The sequence below is a fragment of the Hydra viridissima genome, unplaced genomic scaffold, assembly GCF_058129835.1.
Source record: "Hydra viridissima isolate aposymbiotic clone 2 unplaced genomic scaffold, HvirCarnegie_v1 scaffold_12, whole genome shotgun sequence".
Classification (NCBI taxonomy): domain Eukaryota; kingdom Metazoa; phylum Cnidaria; class Hydrozoa; order Anthoathecata; family Hydridae; genus Hydra; species Hydra viridissima.
Genome location: NW_028324311.1, coordinates 10237658 through 10256296, shown reverse-complemented (window position 1 = coordinate 10256296; position 18639 = coordinate 10237658). Strand labels below are relative to the sequence as shown.

Genomic DNA, 18639 nt, shown 5'->3' with positions numbered 1-18639 from the left:
GGCCAGTTCCAACTGATTTTTTTTTCTGCTTAAATACATACCTATCAATGGAAAAATGTTAAAATTACAGTGGAATTTAGTGGAATCTTAATTTTTCATCCGAACTCATGTAAACTGAACTCAAATATCCGAACTCAAATAAAAAACATCCGAACTCAAATAAAAAAAATCAAATTAAGACACTTTTTTCAAGATCTTAGGAATGGCAATCTAAAATCAAAATGCAGTATCAAAAAATTGTTTATAACTTTAAAATATTTGAAACATGCCTTCAAAAATATGTCTTCAAACATATCTCTTCAAATTAAATTTTGAACTGCTTTTACCCATATCAACATTAAGAGCGAGCATTTTGTGCGTGATTTTCGCAATTTAAAAAAATGATATTATAGGTCTCAGGAAAAAGTGTAATAGTTGGTGTATCCTTAAAAATAATTAAAAAAAGGAATTAATTAAAGTCTTTTAGTGGTATTAGTTACATTATAACTTAATTTATTTATTCCAAGAAATTCCTAATTTTTTTTTAGATTTTAATTCACTGTGCTCTGTCGCTCAGTGCATATTTTCCGTATATCACCGGATTAAAACACTGTTTATTTCGCTCTATCGAATTGAGTGGAAGAAATGGTGGTAAGGTGTTTTTTTAAAATAGTTAATGTTATTACAAATATAGATTTATGTAAACATGCATTCACACATACACACTTTTTTGAACAAAATATTTTAGAAGATATTAAAAAAAAAAAACAAAAAAAAACATGCAATAACTAACTTGGCTTTATTTAATTCTTTTGGGAATTTAATCTTCTTCTGAGCATATTTCATTATGTTTTTATATTTTTATCAAACTTATTTGAAAATATTCTTGAAATATGATGTAAAAAGAAAGAGAATTTATTTTATTTAGTTTAATTTAGAAAAGCATTACAAATTACATTTGACCAATTTTTATTTATTTTTCTTTGTTTTACCTAAGCATTTTATTACATGCTATATTAGCTAAACTAAATTATTGGCTGAAGTATAGCTTTGAAAAAATGATGTAGATGATAAGTTTTTTTTTTATTTCAAGTAATTATAGTAAATTTTTTTTAAAAATGAGTTTTCTATTAATAATAATAATAAAAAAAGAAATATTACCGAACCAACACAAGAATGAAACTTTGGTTAGTATTAGCTTAAAGAGTGCCTTGAAAAAATTGGTATTGGATAACCAATACTAATTTTTTTAAGGCACTTTTTAAGCTAAATATTAAGTAGTAATATTTAGTAGGAGTATATCATCAACTCCAATACATTATAGTTTCTTAAATTTTTATGGATCTATTGATAAGTTATGGTATAATTTTCAAGAAAATCTAAGGTAAATAAGTAAAATTTTCTATCCTTTTTACATGAAGTTCTTTATAAGTATTCTAGTATCTCAATATTCATATTATTTCCTCTTGAGGAAATTATTTAATGCATTTTTAACAATTGTTTAGCTTGTTCTTGTCTTGGGTGATCTGCATATTCCCTATCGAAAAAGTGGATTACCTGCAAAGTTTAAGAAGTTGCTGGTAACACATGCATTTCCTATCTTAATCCAGTGCTAAAATTTTAACTATATTATATTTATTGTTTTACTTTTTTTAGATTCTTAAAAAAATTTATACTAACATAAATTTAACATGTAAGGAAATTGTATTACTTGTAGTAACTTATTTACCTATTAGGTACCTGGTAAGATACAACATATATTATGCACAGGTAACTTATGTACAAAAGAATCATATGACTACCTAAAAACACTGGCTAGCGATGTCCATGTTGTCAGGGGAGATTTTGATGAGGTATGGTTTTCATTAACTCAAATTCTATGTTCAACTCCTAGTTTTTTGCACGTGATACCTAGTTAATGCTCTTGGTTCTGAATTTTGTACTTGTATTTAAAAATGGGCTGTATTTTGTTTTCGATAATATCATATAATAAAAATGTATTAGTTCACCTCAACAAAATTTATTTTTTTCATTTGCAAATGTTTGATAATTCACTAAATTTAGAGTATAAAGAGTTTTAACTTATATACTCATTTTTCAATCAAACAAGCAGAGAGTTTATTATTTCGCAAACATATTACATAGTCAATTTAAAACAAAAAAAAAGCAACCCAATAAAACATGGGTATAATTATTTCATGATTCAAAGTTAAAAATAGTATTCAATACAGCCTCTGCCATCTGCAAGTTTGTTCTGTTATTTCTTTTAAGAGGGTAATTAACTCAATTTCAGTTTTTGATTTTCTAACCCTGAACAGAACTTCTTCTTCAGACATCTCCAATGCTGTTTTTTTAGTTTCATTAAGATCAAAGTCAGACTTAGTCAGATCAACAGAAGGATTATTTATTTGGGACAAGAATTTTTGCCAGCATGGATGCTGATTTATCATCCAGGCCTTGAGCCCTTCCCAATCACTATACTTCTTCACAAATGCACTATCGAAAAATAAATGAAGACAGTTTCCCATGGGATGAAAGTGTTTTGTTATTCTGCAATTAGGAAATTCCTTTGTAAACTCTCAAATTGAATGTCTTATTGTGCAGCAGAGCTAAGCTTTATGCAAAAGCAGACCAGAAAGTCGGCTGAAGGTAAGATAAAGTGTTTGTCAGCTGAAAAGGCCTTGTTCACTTTCCTGAATGGATCTAAGAAAGAATTCACCGAGGAAAGTCTAGACACTTTTTATAGAGCTGTTGCTGTTAATGGTAGCTTTAATATGGTTGGAAAATATTGTCAAATAAAATGTCTGCATCAGACTTTAACATCTTTCAAACAAACCCATCCCCAAATATTTTAGTTAAAAATGTGTCCAAACTTATTTGGCTTAAGGGTTAAATAATAGAGTAGGAAAGAAGTAAAATAATATCAAAATATCTGACATCATTTTTGGACATCTACTTATGGATGAGTATGTACCCTAACAAAAAGTTGTTAATCATTTGTGAAAAGATATTGGATAGATACAAAAGGAAGGAAAATGGATTCCATATGAATGAATTGAAAGAAGAAAAGAAAAGTAAAAAACTATGTGTAAAGTTTTGATTTAAAGACAACAAAGGTAGTTTTTGTATCATACCAGTATAACCAGTGATGAAAAATGGATTTATTTTGATAACTCTAATCAAAATAAATATTGTATGAGTTGTTAAAACCTGTTGAAACTATCACTGGTGAATGCTACAAACAACAATCGATTGAATTATGCCTTAAAAGCAAAATGACTTGAGTGGGTTAGTAAACATGAAAAAGTGATCGTTTTGCAGAACAATCCACGTGGCAAAACCCTTCAAAGTAATGTTGAGATTACTTGAATGAGATGTGTTATCCCACCCGCTGCATTCACCAGATGTTGCTCCATCAGATTAGCACTTATTCAGATCACTATCTGAACAGTGATTCCAACACAACTATAAAAATGTTTAAAAATTGGATTGATTCTTTGAGTGCATCAAAAGAGGAGAAAATCCATTTTGATGGTAATCATAAATTACCAAAAAACTAGGAAAAGGTTGCAGCCAGCTATGGTAATTATATTCAAATAATAATTACTTCCAGTATTTCCAAAAAAAATTTCAGTTGTACCCTTACTATTTTTTTTATATAATTTTTTTTTAAAAAAATCCTAAAAGCCATAATGAAATATTTATGCTTATTTTTTTTTTCTTCAGAATATTACTTACCCAGAGCAAAAGGTAGTAACAGTGGGCCCATTTAAAATCGGTTTGTGTCATGGACATCAAATTGTACCTTGGGGAGATCCCGAATCTTTAGCTATGGTAAGAGTTTGTTAACTTATTAAAGATTCATCATTAAAGAGAATTTTTTTTGAGGAATTATCTTGACAATATTTATTATATATTTTCCTTTTTGTTTATCATTTTTTAATGTAAGTTAAATAAATTTCCTTGACACAAAAGGCAAATAGCAAATGTAATTTATATTCAAGAAAAAACTACTGCTTTTCTAAAAGTAGCAAATTAGCATTGGATAATAATTGATTGGAAATTATTTAGGTTAATGTTTTAAACAATTGATGACTTTTGTGTTACTTAATAAATAAATTATAATGCAAGTCAGGTTCTGAGGTATATACTTCAATTGTCTAATATGACAATAACATAACTCATGATAAATAAAGTTGTCTTATTTCAATTTTTAAAATGTTGAAAAAATACCATTGAATATTGAATAGTTATTTTTCAAGTAAAAGTTAAATTGATCAAAGCTTTGATTTTTTTTACTGAAGTTAACTTCAGGATGATGTATAATTACACAAAAAATTTATAAAATTGTCATTGTTTAAATATTGTGTTTATGAAGAAATGTTTAATTTCTTCAAAACCAGCAATTTAGTTTAGGCGCATTATTTTAATTGGATATTTTTTAATTTTTTAATTTTGTTTTTTTTATAAAATATCATTGAGTATTTTTTTGAATAACACAACTAAAACTTATTTGTCAAAAAAAAAACAACAGATTTAGTGAAAAATGAAGCTATAAACACTAAGTGCTTCACCAAGACCTGAGCTAATGAGGTATGAGGTACTATTTTCATAATCAGGTAAGAGTAATGCTAGTTTAGCCCAGTTGTTCAATGAGAAGTTATTAGGTGCTAGTTTATGTGCTGGGACAATAAATTAATAAAGAACTGAAAAGTAGGATTGTATACAGCATTATACAGAAAATTACTTTTGTCAGTGACAGACAACATAAGTGATGTAAATTTAGGTTAGGTTGGTCTGTAGAAGACTGGTCAAAAAATTTTTTCAGTGATGAGTTGAATTTTGAAGTGCTAAACTGCAAAACACAAGTGTAAGTGTTTCAGCTGTCTGAAATGCTGTTGGAATTGTAAAAAAGACGATAGATGATAAGTATCTACAAAGTTTGGTGTACCAAGAAAAAGATATGATATATTAAGTGACCTTTAGGAGACCTGTAAGCTCTTATATTATTTGCCAGCTTAAAAATCAGAAAGAAATTTGTTGACTGACACATGATTTCAGAAATACGATACACATTGCAAACAAATTTAAAGCTGGATGTTTCATAACATAATACTGAGAGTTAGTTATCACTATTTGGTGATTTATAGATTTAGTTTCCAGCTTTTCCTGCTTTCAGTTTTTAGAGATTCCTTAAAGATGTCCACTTGGCAATGATGAACACCATAATTATATAATTCAATTTTAATTTGAAATTTAATGCAAGCTGAAGTCAGCACTATACATAAGCTAAGTTTGAAATGAAAAGCCTTAGACATCTATTGAGTGGGTGTACAAGTATTCAATCAATGAAATCATGTCACTCCAGAGATGATTGTAAGAAGTGATTTATATCTTTGAGGTACACAATCCAAATGAATTTTATAATTTTACCAAATATAAGAACGCTTGCTCAAGTGGGAAAGCACAGTGAGGTATAGTTAAATGGAGTTGCAAAGTGGAGAAATTACAAGTATTTGACAAAGCATTGACAAAGCAAAAAACAGAGAAAACAATAGTCAGTTGCTTTAGAAATTAACTATTGTTTTTAATCTAAACTATTCGAAATCCCTATCAGGAGATTGAAATTAAAAAATACTCCAATTGTTGATTTACCATACATTTAAATTATCTGTTGCAATAAAAAATAAATAAAACCAAAAATTGACCGCTTCTTTGCTTTATACCCTTCTTTGCTTTCAACTTGTTTACAAATAAAAATAAATTTTTATTTCATTTGTACATCATTGGTACGTAGAAAGAGATATATACAGTGGCAGAATTGTTTTTTGCATTCAATAAGTTCTGTCAAAAATTGTTCTACACAAAGTCATCCTTGCAAAAATAAGTATGTAAGTTATACAAATGAAAAGAAAATTGTATCTAGTTTTTAAATTAACATTTACATTTGAAAATGACATATATAGTGATAAATGAATAGATTTACAAAAATATATAATGCATTAAAAGTATAGGAAAAAGTGTTTATATAGTTTACATTCAAGGGATTTACATTAGGGAAGTACTGTAGTGTTATTGTGGAATTACCTTATTCTAAAGTTTTAAGCTATTCTAAGCAATGATGAAAAATTAGTCTAGAAAATTGATGCTGAAGAATGAAAAATGATAATGACACTTCATAATGAAGGCAAATAATTGAAATATACTACTTATATAACTGGACAAAAATTAAGTACAGGACAATTCAACAAAAATCTGTTTAAAAGTTACACAACAATTGCATCTCAGCTATTAAATGCTGCAGGAACATCTGTTACACCAAAAGTATAATCTGTAGCAAGAGAAAATATACTGGATTCTGGCCAAACTCCTCTAAGAAAACCATTTGTTACTTCTGTAAATTGGCGTAAAATAGGGCTTCTCATTTCCCAAAAAAATCTAATTCCCGGGAAATACTGGGATTAGATAACAAGCATGAATTTATCCAATTGGGTGGGGGAATTGTGTAAATTCAAACAAATACACAAAAAAAATGCCTTTTTAATACTATTACCTTTAACAAGAAAATAAATACAAAATATTTCTTAGAAACTAAGACTCTTAAAACAAAACAAATAAAAACTTCAATAACTTTATATTTTTTTATATTGATTAATTTTTAAAATAATTTTTTAAAAAATATAAACTGTCAATAGTGCTATCACTTAACGATGACCAAATATTCGTAACAAAAAGACCTGCCGCCGAAAATGCTCCTTCTGAATTGATTGATGTCAGTGGGATAGTTAATAGAGCATTTTATAGTTTTTCTAAATTATTTGTACACTTTTTCGTTGAATCAAAAATATCCATTTCTTTTGTAATATTTTTAATGTCATATAATACAACTTCTGGACTCTCAATTCGACTAACGTCCGTAATGGCAGCATCCAATTTTTGATGAAGTGTTAATTCTGATGTTGTCTTCAAATTTGGTTTGGCTGTAAACAACATTTCAGCCTCATCATTACTGCATTCTAATTCCTCAATTTCAGCGAAATTTCCACCACCATCCATATCCTCAACAAATAGCTTCGAAAATAATTATTTAGCCGTAGCTTGAAGGACTGATTTGGAAGGCAATAATAATACAGAATCTATGTCTGATTCGTGTTTATAATTTGATGGATTATTTAAATATTTTAGCAAGCCAACTAAATTTTTTTTCTGTCTTTCAATAATTCTCTGTTGCACATAATGCAGCATTTTAGCCAAAAACAATCTTTATTTTTGCGCAAAACATGTAATATAAACATTAATACACCCTTTGCATCAAGTAGGGATGCGTTGTGTCGGCCAAGTCTTTCAGTTCCCAATTTAATTGGTTGTAACGCTGTTACTACAGTCTGCACCACTAAATACTCATCTTCCAAAATATTGTTAATATTGTTGTGTCTTCTTGCAATGTTAGAGCGATTTATTGCATTAAAAATATGTATATTAAAATCTATCAATGCTTTTAATATACATGTTTTTAATGCAATAAATCGCTCCAACATTGCAAGAAGGCTATTCCACCTTGTCTTTACATCCAGTATTAACTTGAGTTTTTTATTGTATGTTGTTTTTACATACTTTTGTGTAATTTCATTTTTGAGTGGTAATTTACAAAACATTTGTACAATTCTCCGGACCTTTTGAATTGTTTGTGCAATACTTATGTGGCCGAATAACTTGTCAGTGATCTCAACGTCTCGCAAATTTAATAAATCGTTGTTTTGGCTTGACTGTAAATCCACTGAAGTTTGTAAAATCAATTTCTTCAGACTCGTCATCTTCACTATTATTTTCATCAGAATTCTGACTGTCTGATGCATAAAACACACTGCCCAATAAATTTGAAATCACTGATTTTTTGTAGAGAACATCACAAACTGCTAAATATAGCCCATGTGCATAACAAAGTTGATGTTCCATCCCGCTTAATCTTCCATAGTTTTTCATAACTGATACACTGTCAGTTACACTAGAAATTATATGCTTCATTGTAGATAAATTAACTTTGGATAACTTATTTTCAACCATTTCAATAATTTTTTCAGCTGGAAGCAACCCAACTATTCGAATCATGCCCAAGTTCCAAAGCCTAGTAAATGAATGCATATTTAAATTCAAATAGCGACAATTTTTTAAAGATGTGTATTTGTCCATCGAAATAGAGAATACTTGAGCCACCTTGAATTTGCATTGTGATTTCCTTAAGCACTCCTTGTTTTGCTAGATAGTATTGATTTTTTACCAAATTCATTACATGTGAAGAGTTTTTTGGCAGTATTATTTCTTTATCAGATAAAGATTTTCTTATAAATTCAGATTTTGCAATAGCATTAATAGAAAGGCCATCTACAGCTGCCAATTTTGAAACAACTTCTTCTATAGATTCCTTTTTTATAAATGATGTAGTTTTATGTTGAGCATTTCTAACTTCAAAATTTGTTTCTTTGTTTGGACTTTTTTTTTTACTTCAATTTCGACTTCCTTGTGAAGATTTTTTGAATGACAAAGAAGACCACTTGTTGAAAATCCTTTACACATTATTGTTGTTTTACATATACTACAAGTGGCAGATTCTGTGTTTTTTTCTTTGGTAAAATTTTGCCTCGCCTTAGATTCACTTGACATGATGCAGCATATTTATTATCCTATTAATTAAATAGATAAAAATATACTAAAATATAAAACAGTATTACCTTCAATAAAAATCCCGAAATAGTGTGCTGATTGTAGATAAATTATTTTAAATTAGTTTTAATTACTAAATATATATTTTAAACTTCACTTACTTGGTTTTTCACTTATTTCACTTTTTACATACAAACTACTTTCTTAACGTAACTAATTACTTTACTTTCTAACTACCAACTTTTATGCGTAACTAAGAACTTTTTTTGCACATACAAGTATTTGTAACTTGTCTGTAGTTATTTTACATTTAACATATCAGGGACTCCCCTTTATTCATTGTAATTTCTTGCAATTGTGATTATTTATTAGATTAGCCACCAATTTTTTTCAGTTTTGGTTTGTGTCTAAGATAGATAAAATATTATTATTGAATTTGATTTATAAATTGATTTAGTTTGTTTATTTAAGCTTTATATGCTGTAATTACAACATATAAAATTTAAATAAGTAAATCAAATCTATTTATAAATCAAATTCAATAATAATATTTTATCTATCTTAGACACAAACCAAAACTTCAAAATATTGGTGATTTAATTGCCCTCTATAATATATCTTCCTAATTTTTATAGAAATTTACAAAAGGGAAAAGGAAGTAATTAGTACTCAAATTTTGAGTAATAATATTTTTAATATCTTTATAAATGTTTAAAATATGTTTTAAAAAATTACCAGGATTCCCGGGAAATTTCATTAAAACCCTGGGATAACAGGATGGTTTTTTTACCTCCAGGATCCCATTTGAGAAACCTTAGCGTAAAAGACTAGAGTATGCTAAAACAAATTTAAACAAACCAATTGAATTTCGGAATGAGTTATATTCAGTGTCAACAGTAAATATATTATATGGGATCCATTTTCTTTTCTTTTTTTTAATTTATATATTTTTTCTTATAAGCATGTTTTTGTGTACAACAATTTTAAAAGAATTTATTTAATGTACAAACACTTATTTCTGCCACTGTAGGTACTCATATTTCAAAATAAGCAATGAGTTCATATTCATAAAGTGTATTAAATTAAAAATCTCTAATATAACTCTTATCCTACAATTTTTAGGCTTGTACTCATCTGTTAATTTTACATATTATATAATTGTATTTGTAATTGTACTAATAATTACTAGTAATCATAAACATAATTGTGCATTTCTAATATTTCCTGATTTAATATAATCTTTGATTTTAATTCCAGGTTCAGCGCCAGCTTGATGTTGATATTCTTATTACTGGTCATACACACAGGGTATTCTGATTTATTCTCTATTATTTAGTATTTCCCTATCTGCAATAGTCTATGACTGTCGTTGTACAACAGCTGTGCAACTATTGCACATAGTTTAACAGTTATTTTGTTCAAAACAATCTGCAATTTAGTTTCTTTTTTACTTTTATACTTTCTTGCATCTTATTTTGTTAAATTGTTTTTTTTAAAAAGCCTTCAAGAAAAGATTAAAGAGTTTATGTTAGCTTTTCTTTAGTCTAAGCATTTCAAAAGTTTATAAATTTATTAACACCTACTGTATAAAATTTTTAAAATAATTCTACAATTATAGAATATGAAGGTTTTAATATACAAATCATAGAAAAAATGTTAAGTTTAGATATTTTTGCATGCTACACCTCATTTATTTGTAGCATTTCTGCTAAAATTTAAGGACCAAATAGATTAAAAAACTAATCATACCCCCAGTAAATGTCTTTATCATATACACTTATTTTAAACAAATGTGAAACAACTGGAAAAGATCAAGATTTCCAATAAAAAAGCTAAATTCCAAGTAATGAAATTTTTATACTAAGGCAAAAGAATATTGCTTAGGTCAAAGTCATCACTAAGTATTGTCTTTTATTTATTATAAATCATTTAAACAAAAGTTTTGAGAGTTTAAAGGCCTTTCTTAATGATTCAATGACCTTATGTTTTCTAGCAACGTTATAGATACAAATTATACAATTTACAAAAGTTGCATTTCCCAGATTAAAAAATTTCTTTTTGTTTTTCTCCAATTTGTAACTTTGACATGTATTTTAGTGAAATTTATGAAAGACAACAATTTCTGTCTTTACTTAAACAGATATTACACTTCCCATAGAAAATATATAGGAAAGTTTTTTTTGAATTGCTTAAAATATTGTCATTTATTGCTATATTGTGGTGTATAGTCACAACTAGTCTAGTGTCATTTGACAGATTATATTGTACCACAATAGCTCTTTTTGCTTGTCTACTAAAGTAGATCAACCAAAAGTTGTAAAAATAAATAAACAACAAGTATATTGATCTTTTTTTCTATATTGAAATGCTATGACAGGAATAGTACCTCAACACTAACAAATAATGGAATCAATGTTACTGGTTTGTTGTCATATCAGTGCACAATTATGTTATTAGCCTTTACCTCAATACAATAAAGGTTCCTCACCCTTATTTTTGTAGATCTTTTTTCTGAAGTAAGAGGCAATTTCTTTTACCAACTTACCAAATATTGCATTTTTTAAGTTCACATAACAGGAATTATCTGCAAAAACTTTGAATTTACAACCATCTGGCAAGATTGAAGCACAATTTTAAAACAATATATTCCCTGACACCTTGAATAAAAGAACTGTCACTTTTTCTTTTTTGTTACAGATCAAAGTTGTAAAGATATCTACCTTATTTCTATCCATTAATTTTAATCCTTATTACTTTTTTTTCTTTTGTTTTGTTTTGAATTACATAACTTTGGACAATTGTCATTACAAACAAATCCATAAACAATAGTAATATTTTTTTCCCCCTGACAGCAAATTAAACTTAAACTTCTTGTCTTTTGATATCATAGGCTTTCATGGGTAATATAAGATAATCAGGGCTTTCATAAGTAATATGAAAATGTAGTATTCTCAATCATTTTATGTTTTCTTTTAAATTAATAAGCCATCTCTTTAATGTAGAGCAAACAAATCAAAATGGCTTAAGTACACCAAAATTTTAAAATTTCAATTATATATACATTTTTTCAGAACAAAACTAACAGATATGTTAAAAAAAATAATGTATGTCATCTTCTTGTTAAAGCTGTTAAAACTTATAACATCAAATATTAAATTTAAAAATTTTAATTTAAAAAAATTCTAAACAAATTTATATAAAACAGTTAGGTTAGTTTAGCATTAACAGAAGAGGGAGGGGTTGGGGGCAGCGATATGATTAATATCACTTGTTAAGACATAATTTGGTGTATTATATTGATTAAACAGAGACCTTCCTTCAATTCATAACTTCATTAATTATATTCCTATGTTGAAATTTCCAGTGATGTTCAAATTTGCTAAGTCTAGTTGTTTTTCTTAGTTTCATTTGTCATTCAGGTTATTAACAAAATGAATGTGTGAATTGTTAAGAATATATTTCTTGAAAATTGTGAACTTTGCTGTGAAGCTTCCCAGTTAGATCTAGTTAACAGTATTTTGACAAGTCCTATTCAAAAATACACTAATAACTTTCCTTTTGTGTGATGCAAATACTTGGACTTGATGGCTAAACATTGCTTAAGTTAGATTGGTCATAAAGATTTTCAATTAATTATTAACAAATTAATTGAAATGGTCAAGTTATTATATTTTTAAAAGAATTCCAGCATCTTTTAATGTTAGTCTACTAAAGTACTTTGTTACAGCATCTTTTTTTTTATTTGGCTTCAACAATTTATTTAATTAAATGTCATTTCAAAACCTTGTGTCAGTATCAAAATCCTCTTCAATATCCATCTTAGGATGTTGCATTAACTTAACTGGGCTGTCTGTCTGATTTATGGAGTTATTGCTGCGTTTGTAATGTCATTATCAGGTTCAAAATCAGATTCAAACTGAGATCTTCAAAATCGCTCCATTTAAATTATACTCTAGTTACATGTAAATTCAAAGAGCAATTATAAATCATAAATTAATGTTATGCTATGGAAACAGCATGAAAACATTTTATTAACATCAATTTAACAAAATATAACTTCAATAACCACTTTATGAACACATATTTGAAAGCAAAACAATTTTCAGTCACCACAGTCACCATCATGACACAGCTTTGATAATTCAGTTTCAATAAGTCGATCTCATATAAAATTTAACAAGTTAAATTCAATTATCAAAACAAATATATATGTTATAAGGCTAAGTTTTGGTAGATAAGTTACACGGCGTGGTAATTTTTTTGTAGATACACAGAATGGTGAATGTTAAACATCCAAAATTAAAAAAAAAAGATATTAAAGAGAAGAAAAATAAAGTTTTCTGGAAGAAAACTTCAATTTTCTTTTCTTTTAGGGAAGGTTACTTAACAATTAGGAACAAAATTATTGGTTTTAATATTTTAGGTAACACATCTTGCATTAGGGTTGTTCGCCGTAAACAAAAACTTACGAAAATTTCACATTTTTATCTTCCGTATTTCAAGTTGCTATTGCGGAAGTTGTTCTTGCGCAAATTCACCTTCCGTAATGCGTTATTCGAAAAAAATAAATAATTATTATTCCGTAATAACTCTTTACGAAAAGAAACTTGCGAAACAAATCATTTCGAAAGAATACTTGCGAAACTATTCCTTACGGAAGGAGCGTTTCGGAATGTTCCTTACGAAGGAGCTTACGGAACAGACTCGAAGGGCATTCATTAAACTGTTGTTATTAAATTATGTTACAAAAAAATATTATTATTTATTACTTAAATAATGTTGTTAAATGACTCATCAATAGTTTTTACATATATATCTGTATGTATGTATGTATGTATGTATGTATGTATGTATGTATGTATGTATGTATGTATGTATGTATGTATGTATGTATGTATGTATGTATGTATGTATGTATTTGTATAAAATACTTACCATTTTCGGAACTAAAGTATATGATATTGTTTGTCGTTGAGGCAGTTTGTAATCTTGATTTAAACTTTGAACAAAATCAATAAATAATTGGTGATTTACAAGGCACATCGGCATGTTGTATTTCAGAAGGAAATCAAGCAATTTCTCAGTTATAACTTCTTGTCTTTTTAATGTAAACCTTTTAATAATGTAGCTGTTTTCATCAACTTCTATTTCTTCATTTTTTTCCAAATCTAAATCGTAAAGAACATCTAGTTCTTGTCTTTTGATATTACAATTTGATGGTCCAAATATTTTATGAACAGATTTTAGATGCCAGATTATGTTGCTTGTGGAATCGCCGGACCATTTTATTTTCCATTTACTATTGTCCTCGAGATTTTGCAATGTTGACATATTACAAATGTATTATTTTTTTGAGGCAAATCTACATGATCCCAAACAAATGACTTACATGCTCTAAATTTTCTTTTTTCCCCCAAAAGGGAAAGTTTATGATATTCAAGTTATGTTCATTATTTAACTCTTGTTGATTGAAAGACGATTTTAGTATATTTTATGAAAGTCTAGGTTTATTTATAAAAATTTACTGAAACTTATCAATATCATTATACTTATAATAATTAGTATTTTAGTTACCTAGTTAATTATACTTATTTGATTCATAAAACGTAATGAAATATTTATAATTAGCCGCGTTTCGTAAGTGTTTTTCTATTAAGAACCGTTTCGCAAGTTGCGGTGCGAAAGAATTTCGTTTCGAAAGAAATTTGGTTTTTTATCATTATTTCAAAAAGTAAAACCTTAAAATGTTCATATGTTGCAATACTGAAAATAAAATTTTATTATAAACATTTTGGTATATAAAAACTTTGGCCGTTGCTACTTGAAGCGCAATGCGCTCTATGCAGCCATATGCTACTCGGAGCGCAATACTTTGTACGCATGCGCTAATTTTTTTTTTTTTTCTTTTTCTTTTTTTTAAATCTTATTAATGTTAACCCTATCCCTATCCCTATATCTATCCGTATCCCTATATCTATCCGTATCCCTATATCTATCCCTATCCCTATATCTATCCCTATCCCTATATCTATCCCTATCCCTATATCTATCCGTATCCCTATATCTATCCCTATATCTATCCCTATCCCTATATCTATCCCTATCCCTATATCTATCCCTATCCCCATCCCCATCCCTATCCCCATCCCTAACCCTTACCCTAACCCTTACCCTAACCCTTACCCTAACCCTTACCCTAACCCTAACCCTTACCCTAACCCTTACCCTAACCCTAACCCTAACCGCCTATCTAACCAGCTTTATTGTGAAATATAGATCGCACTGTTATAATAAAATAATTGCGCATGCGTGTACAATATTGCGCTCTGAGCAGCTTATGGCTATGTAGAGCGCATTGCGCTCTACGAAGACACTTCGAAAAATTTTATTTTTTACAATTATATTCGTTTGGCCAACAAAATTTTTTTAGAGACTTCAAAACGTCGTTTAGCGAAAGAGTTCGTTCCGCAAGTGCGACTTCCGTAAGCGTTACTTTCGTATGTATCAAAATAGTTTTATTTCACAATTCAACTTGCGAAAGGCGACATTCCGTAAGTAGCATTTGCGAAATGAACATCGGCAGTTTTTTTTGTTTCGTGAAATTCGGTACGAGAAAAAAAATTCCTGATTCTCAATATCCTTCCGAAAGAATTTTATTTTTCCGGAATTGTAAGAAATATTCCGGTTAACAACTCTATCTTGCATAATATTTTAATATGAGTGATGAACGATTTTAAATAATTTTTTATAGTTTGAAGCCTTCGAACATGAAAACAAGTTTTACATAAATCCCGGCTCTGCCAGTGGTGCTTACAACCCACTAGATTTGTAAGTTTTTTTAAAATTTTTTATTTGCAATTCATGTTATATCTGATCAGAAACTTTATTTTGTACTGTTGTGAACTTAAACATCTTCCTTTGTGTGATATTGAATTTAAAAGACCACTTGCAGGTTGATCAATTATTTTAAAATGTATTGTGTCTTTATTTGTTCACCTTTCCATTAATTATTAAGTAATATATTTATACGCTGAATTTAAACCTGAAGTTAGATTTTTATAACAAGCTAAAGGTCCTAGCCCCTGTTAATTTATGGCAAGCAGTTCGAAATACAAATAATATACCACTTAGAAAATGGGGCTACTTTTCTTGCTCTCTATTCAGAATTTTAATCACAGATCCCTGTTCGATTAGTTTATTCAACTAGACGATTTGCTTGTGCATGGTAAGATGATAATATAAAAGTTCTAGCGAGGTTAAACAAATTTTCAAAGTTCTTGAGCTTGTTCATTTACATGAATTATTGTGCAGCTATAGCGGCATATAAGTTCATTAAAAATCTAACTACCTTTAATTAATTTTTTCTGTAAATAAATTTTGCTTCAACCCAATTTGAAAAGTAATAACACCTATGCCATTCTAACCTTTTGGGTTTTTAGAAAACATAGTCCAACCCAAACTTATTACCATAACTTTGTGTAGACTAGTATGGGATGTAATTCAAGAGATTTGTAATTCATTTTTGAAATTCATTTTTACATTGAATTCATTGGGGAATATGTAAAACAAGAAAATTGTGTATAATAATTTAACACAACTGTTTGTCGAGTAGTAAGTCGTTAGTATAATAATATATTGTGTTAACTCGAAAATGATCCTAATATGATAATATCTTTTTGAATTTCTAAACATTTTATCATTACAATCAGATTACAAATCAAAGTTAAATTTTGAATATAAACTATATCAAGTGCATATTCCTTCATTTAATAATGATATAACGTAAAAAACAGTTAAGTGTTCGGTGCCCAAGAACAGTGTCTTGCACCTGTGTACAAATCACTGGTCAAGTGATGTTTACCGTACGGTAGGAGTCAGCATAATGAATCCTACTGGTTAAGTATCCCATGCCTCCACTGAATTCACTGGCAGTTAAAAGCAACTTCAACTTATACAACAAAAAAATGGAAATAAGTGAAATCCAAAACTCAGTATTTTCCGTTCTGACATTTTATCTTTCTGACACTTTACCGTTCTGGGATTTTCAAAAGATAGGCTTGTTTTATTATAAGGCTTTTCATTATGTTTTCGTTGTTTTTTTAATCTCTAGTTGAATACAAACTAACATTAATTTGATAGTGTTCAAATTTTTTTACGTTTTAAGAATAAATTTTCATTCATTTCAAAAAGAATTCATTTTACTTATCGTTTCAGGAGTATTGTGCCTTCCTTCGTTCTTATGGATATACAAGCTGGTATTGTTGTTGCTTATGTTTACCAGCTTCATGGGGATGACGTGAAAGTTGACAGAATTGAGTATAAGAAATAGCTTATCAACATTTATTTACGTAAATATTCTACGTATATTGTATTTTTACTTCACTTCTTACTCTTTTTTTTCTAAACGTTTATTGATTTGCACGACTTTAATACGAAAGAGTTTCGAACAGATAACTGGATTTTAAAAAGTCTTTATTATATATATATATATATATATATATATATATATATATATATATATATATATATATATATATATATATATATATATATATATATATATATATATATATATATATATATATATATATATATATATGTTTCATTTCTAATTAATTTTATACTAAACATGATTTATTGATATATATTTTAAAAGAAAATAATTTTTTTTTTTTAAAAAAAAATATTGTCGGCACCAGATAAAACTGTAATAATCACTACATGGTTTCCACTGGTGCTAATTTTAGTCAATTTTGAATGACTTAAGTTACAATGGTTTATAGCAGAAATTACATCCCAAAAAACGGTATTACCAGTATTTGAAAATTATTTTCTCAGACACAATGAAGCGATGCATTTATTATCTTTTTTTTACCTCCTTTTTGTTCATTTTTTACGCTGATTTCAGATGTGTGTTCAAAGTTTTAACACCAGAACTATTTTAACTATTCAAATCACATTTCTTCTACGATCTAATTGTTTTAATCTTATCTTTATGTTTTCCTAAACACTTTTTTTTGACTTCTCTTGTTGCATTCCGCACTTTTCTCCTTGATTTCACATTTAATCGAAATGTTGATCTCATAAAATATTTGACTTGATAGCCAACAAAAACCTTTCTTTGTTTCTTGTTTTCGCTTAATAAGTACTTTCCCTCGGCGTATTAGAGTTTTGCTTTACAAATTGTGTCTTTCACAAAGTTCATGATATTAAAGAGTGTTTGATGTTTTCATTTATGACAAAATGACAACGCTCGGCCACACGTTTCAAAAATCACCGTTCGAAAATTAAATGGGTTGAGCGTCAAAGTTCTGCCTCACTCTCCAGACATTGCGCCAACCGACCGACTGATTTGAGTATTACTAAAGTTATTTAGTGTTAAAGTTTACCTTCTAAAACTAACAAGACTTTCAAAGGCAACCTAATACTTACGCTACTAACACAGTAACGCTTATATTAGATATTCATTTTCTTCACTTATTTAGATTCACTCTTGCCATTAATATTTATTGGCTTCCTAGGCTGATTTTTTTTTATGTTCGAAAAAAATAAATTTTGCTTTTCTTACACTTTATTTATTAAACGTTGTATGTAAGGTACTATACTCAGTGTAAATCTAAGGCCAATCTTTCAATTTTAAAAAACCCAAAAAGAATTGTGACTTTTTGTAAAATGTGTTAGAATAAAGGGTTGCAGTATTTCTTTGGTAGACTATCGTAGGGGTCTGCGTTCCGGCCGACTTTGATCGCTTTTAATCTCAAATTTAGAAGAAAGTTCTAGAGAAAGTGAAATTTGGTGAAAAAAGCAATACTTAAAACGAATTTCTTTTCTTAAATTTCGTAGTCATATTAAATAGAAAAATTCAGATTCTAACGGAATAAGCGATTAAATTCGGCTAAAACGCAGATCCTTAAATTATTGTTACACCAAACTATAGATTATCGGTTAATGGACCGGCGAATTAGGGAATTTGACGATGGTCAGTGAACTCTCAGTGAT

General features: G+C 28.3%; 1 protein-coding gene across 1 annotated transcript; it reads left to right on the top strand.

Annotated features, from left to right (window-relative positions):
* Positions 1 to 388: 388 nt before the first annotated feature.
* Positions 389 to 17108, top strand: LOC145193765 (vacuolar protein sorting-associated protein 29-like). The gene is made up of 7 exons (XM_090069279.1): positions 389 to 630; positions 1485 to 1559; positions 1716 to 1832; positions 3706 to 3813; positions 9898 to 9948; positions 15392 to 15468; positions 16855 to 17108. The coding sequence occupies exons 1-7, from the start codon at positions 625 to 627 to the stop codon at positions 16967 to 16969; spliced, it is 549 nt and encodes a 182-aa protein (XP_089925405.1). The 5' UTR covers positions 389 to 624; the 3' UTR covers positions 16970 to 17108.
* Positions 17109 to 18639: the final 1531 nt, after the last annotated feature.

Bases quoted from the DNA above. Each gene is read 5' to 3' on its own strand.
- LOC145193765 (XM_090069279.1), top strand. The intron at 3,814-9,897 runs GTAAGAGTTTGT...TTTTAATTCCAG, and splicing joins ATCCCGAATCTTTAGCTATG to GTTCAGCGCCAGCTTGATGT. The intron at 9,949-15,391 runs GTATTCTGATTT...AATTTTTTATAG, and splicing joins TTACTGGTCATACACACAGG to TTTGAAGCCTTCGAACATGA.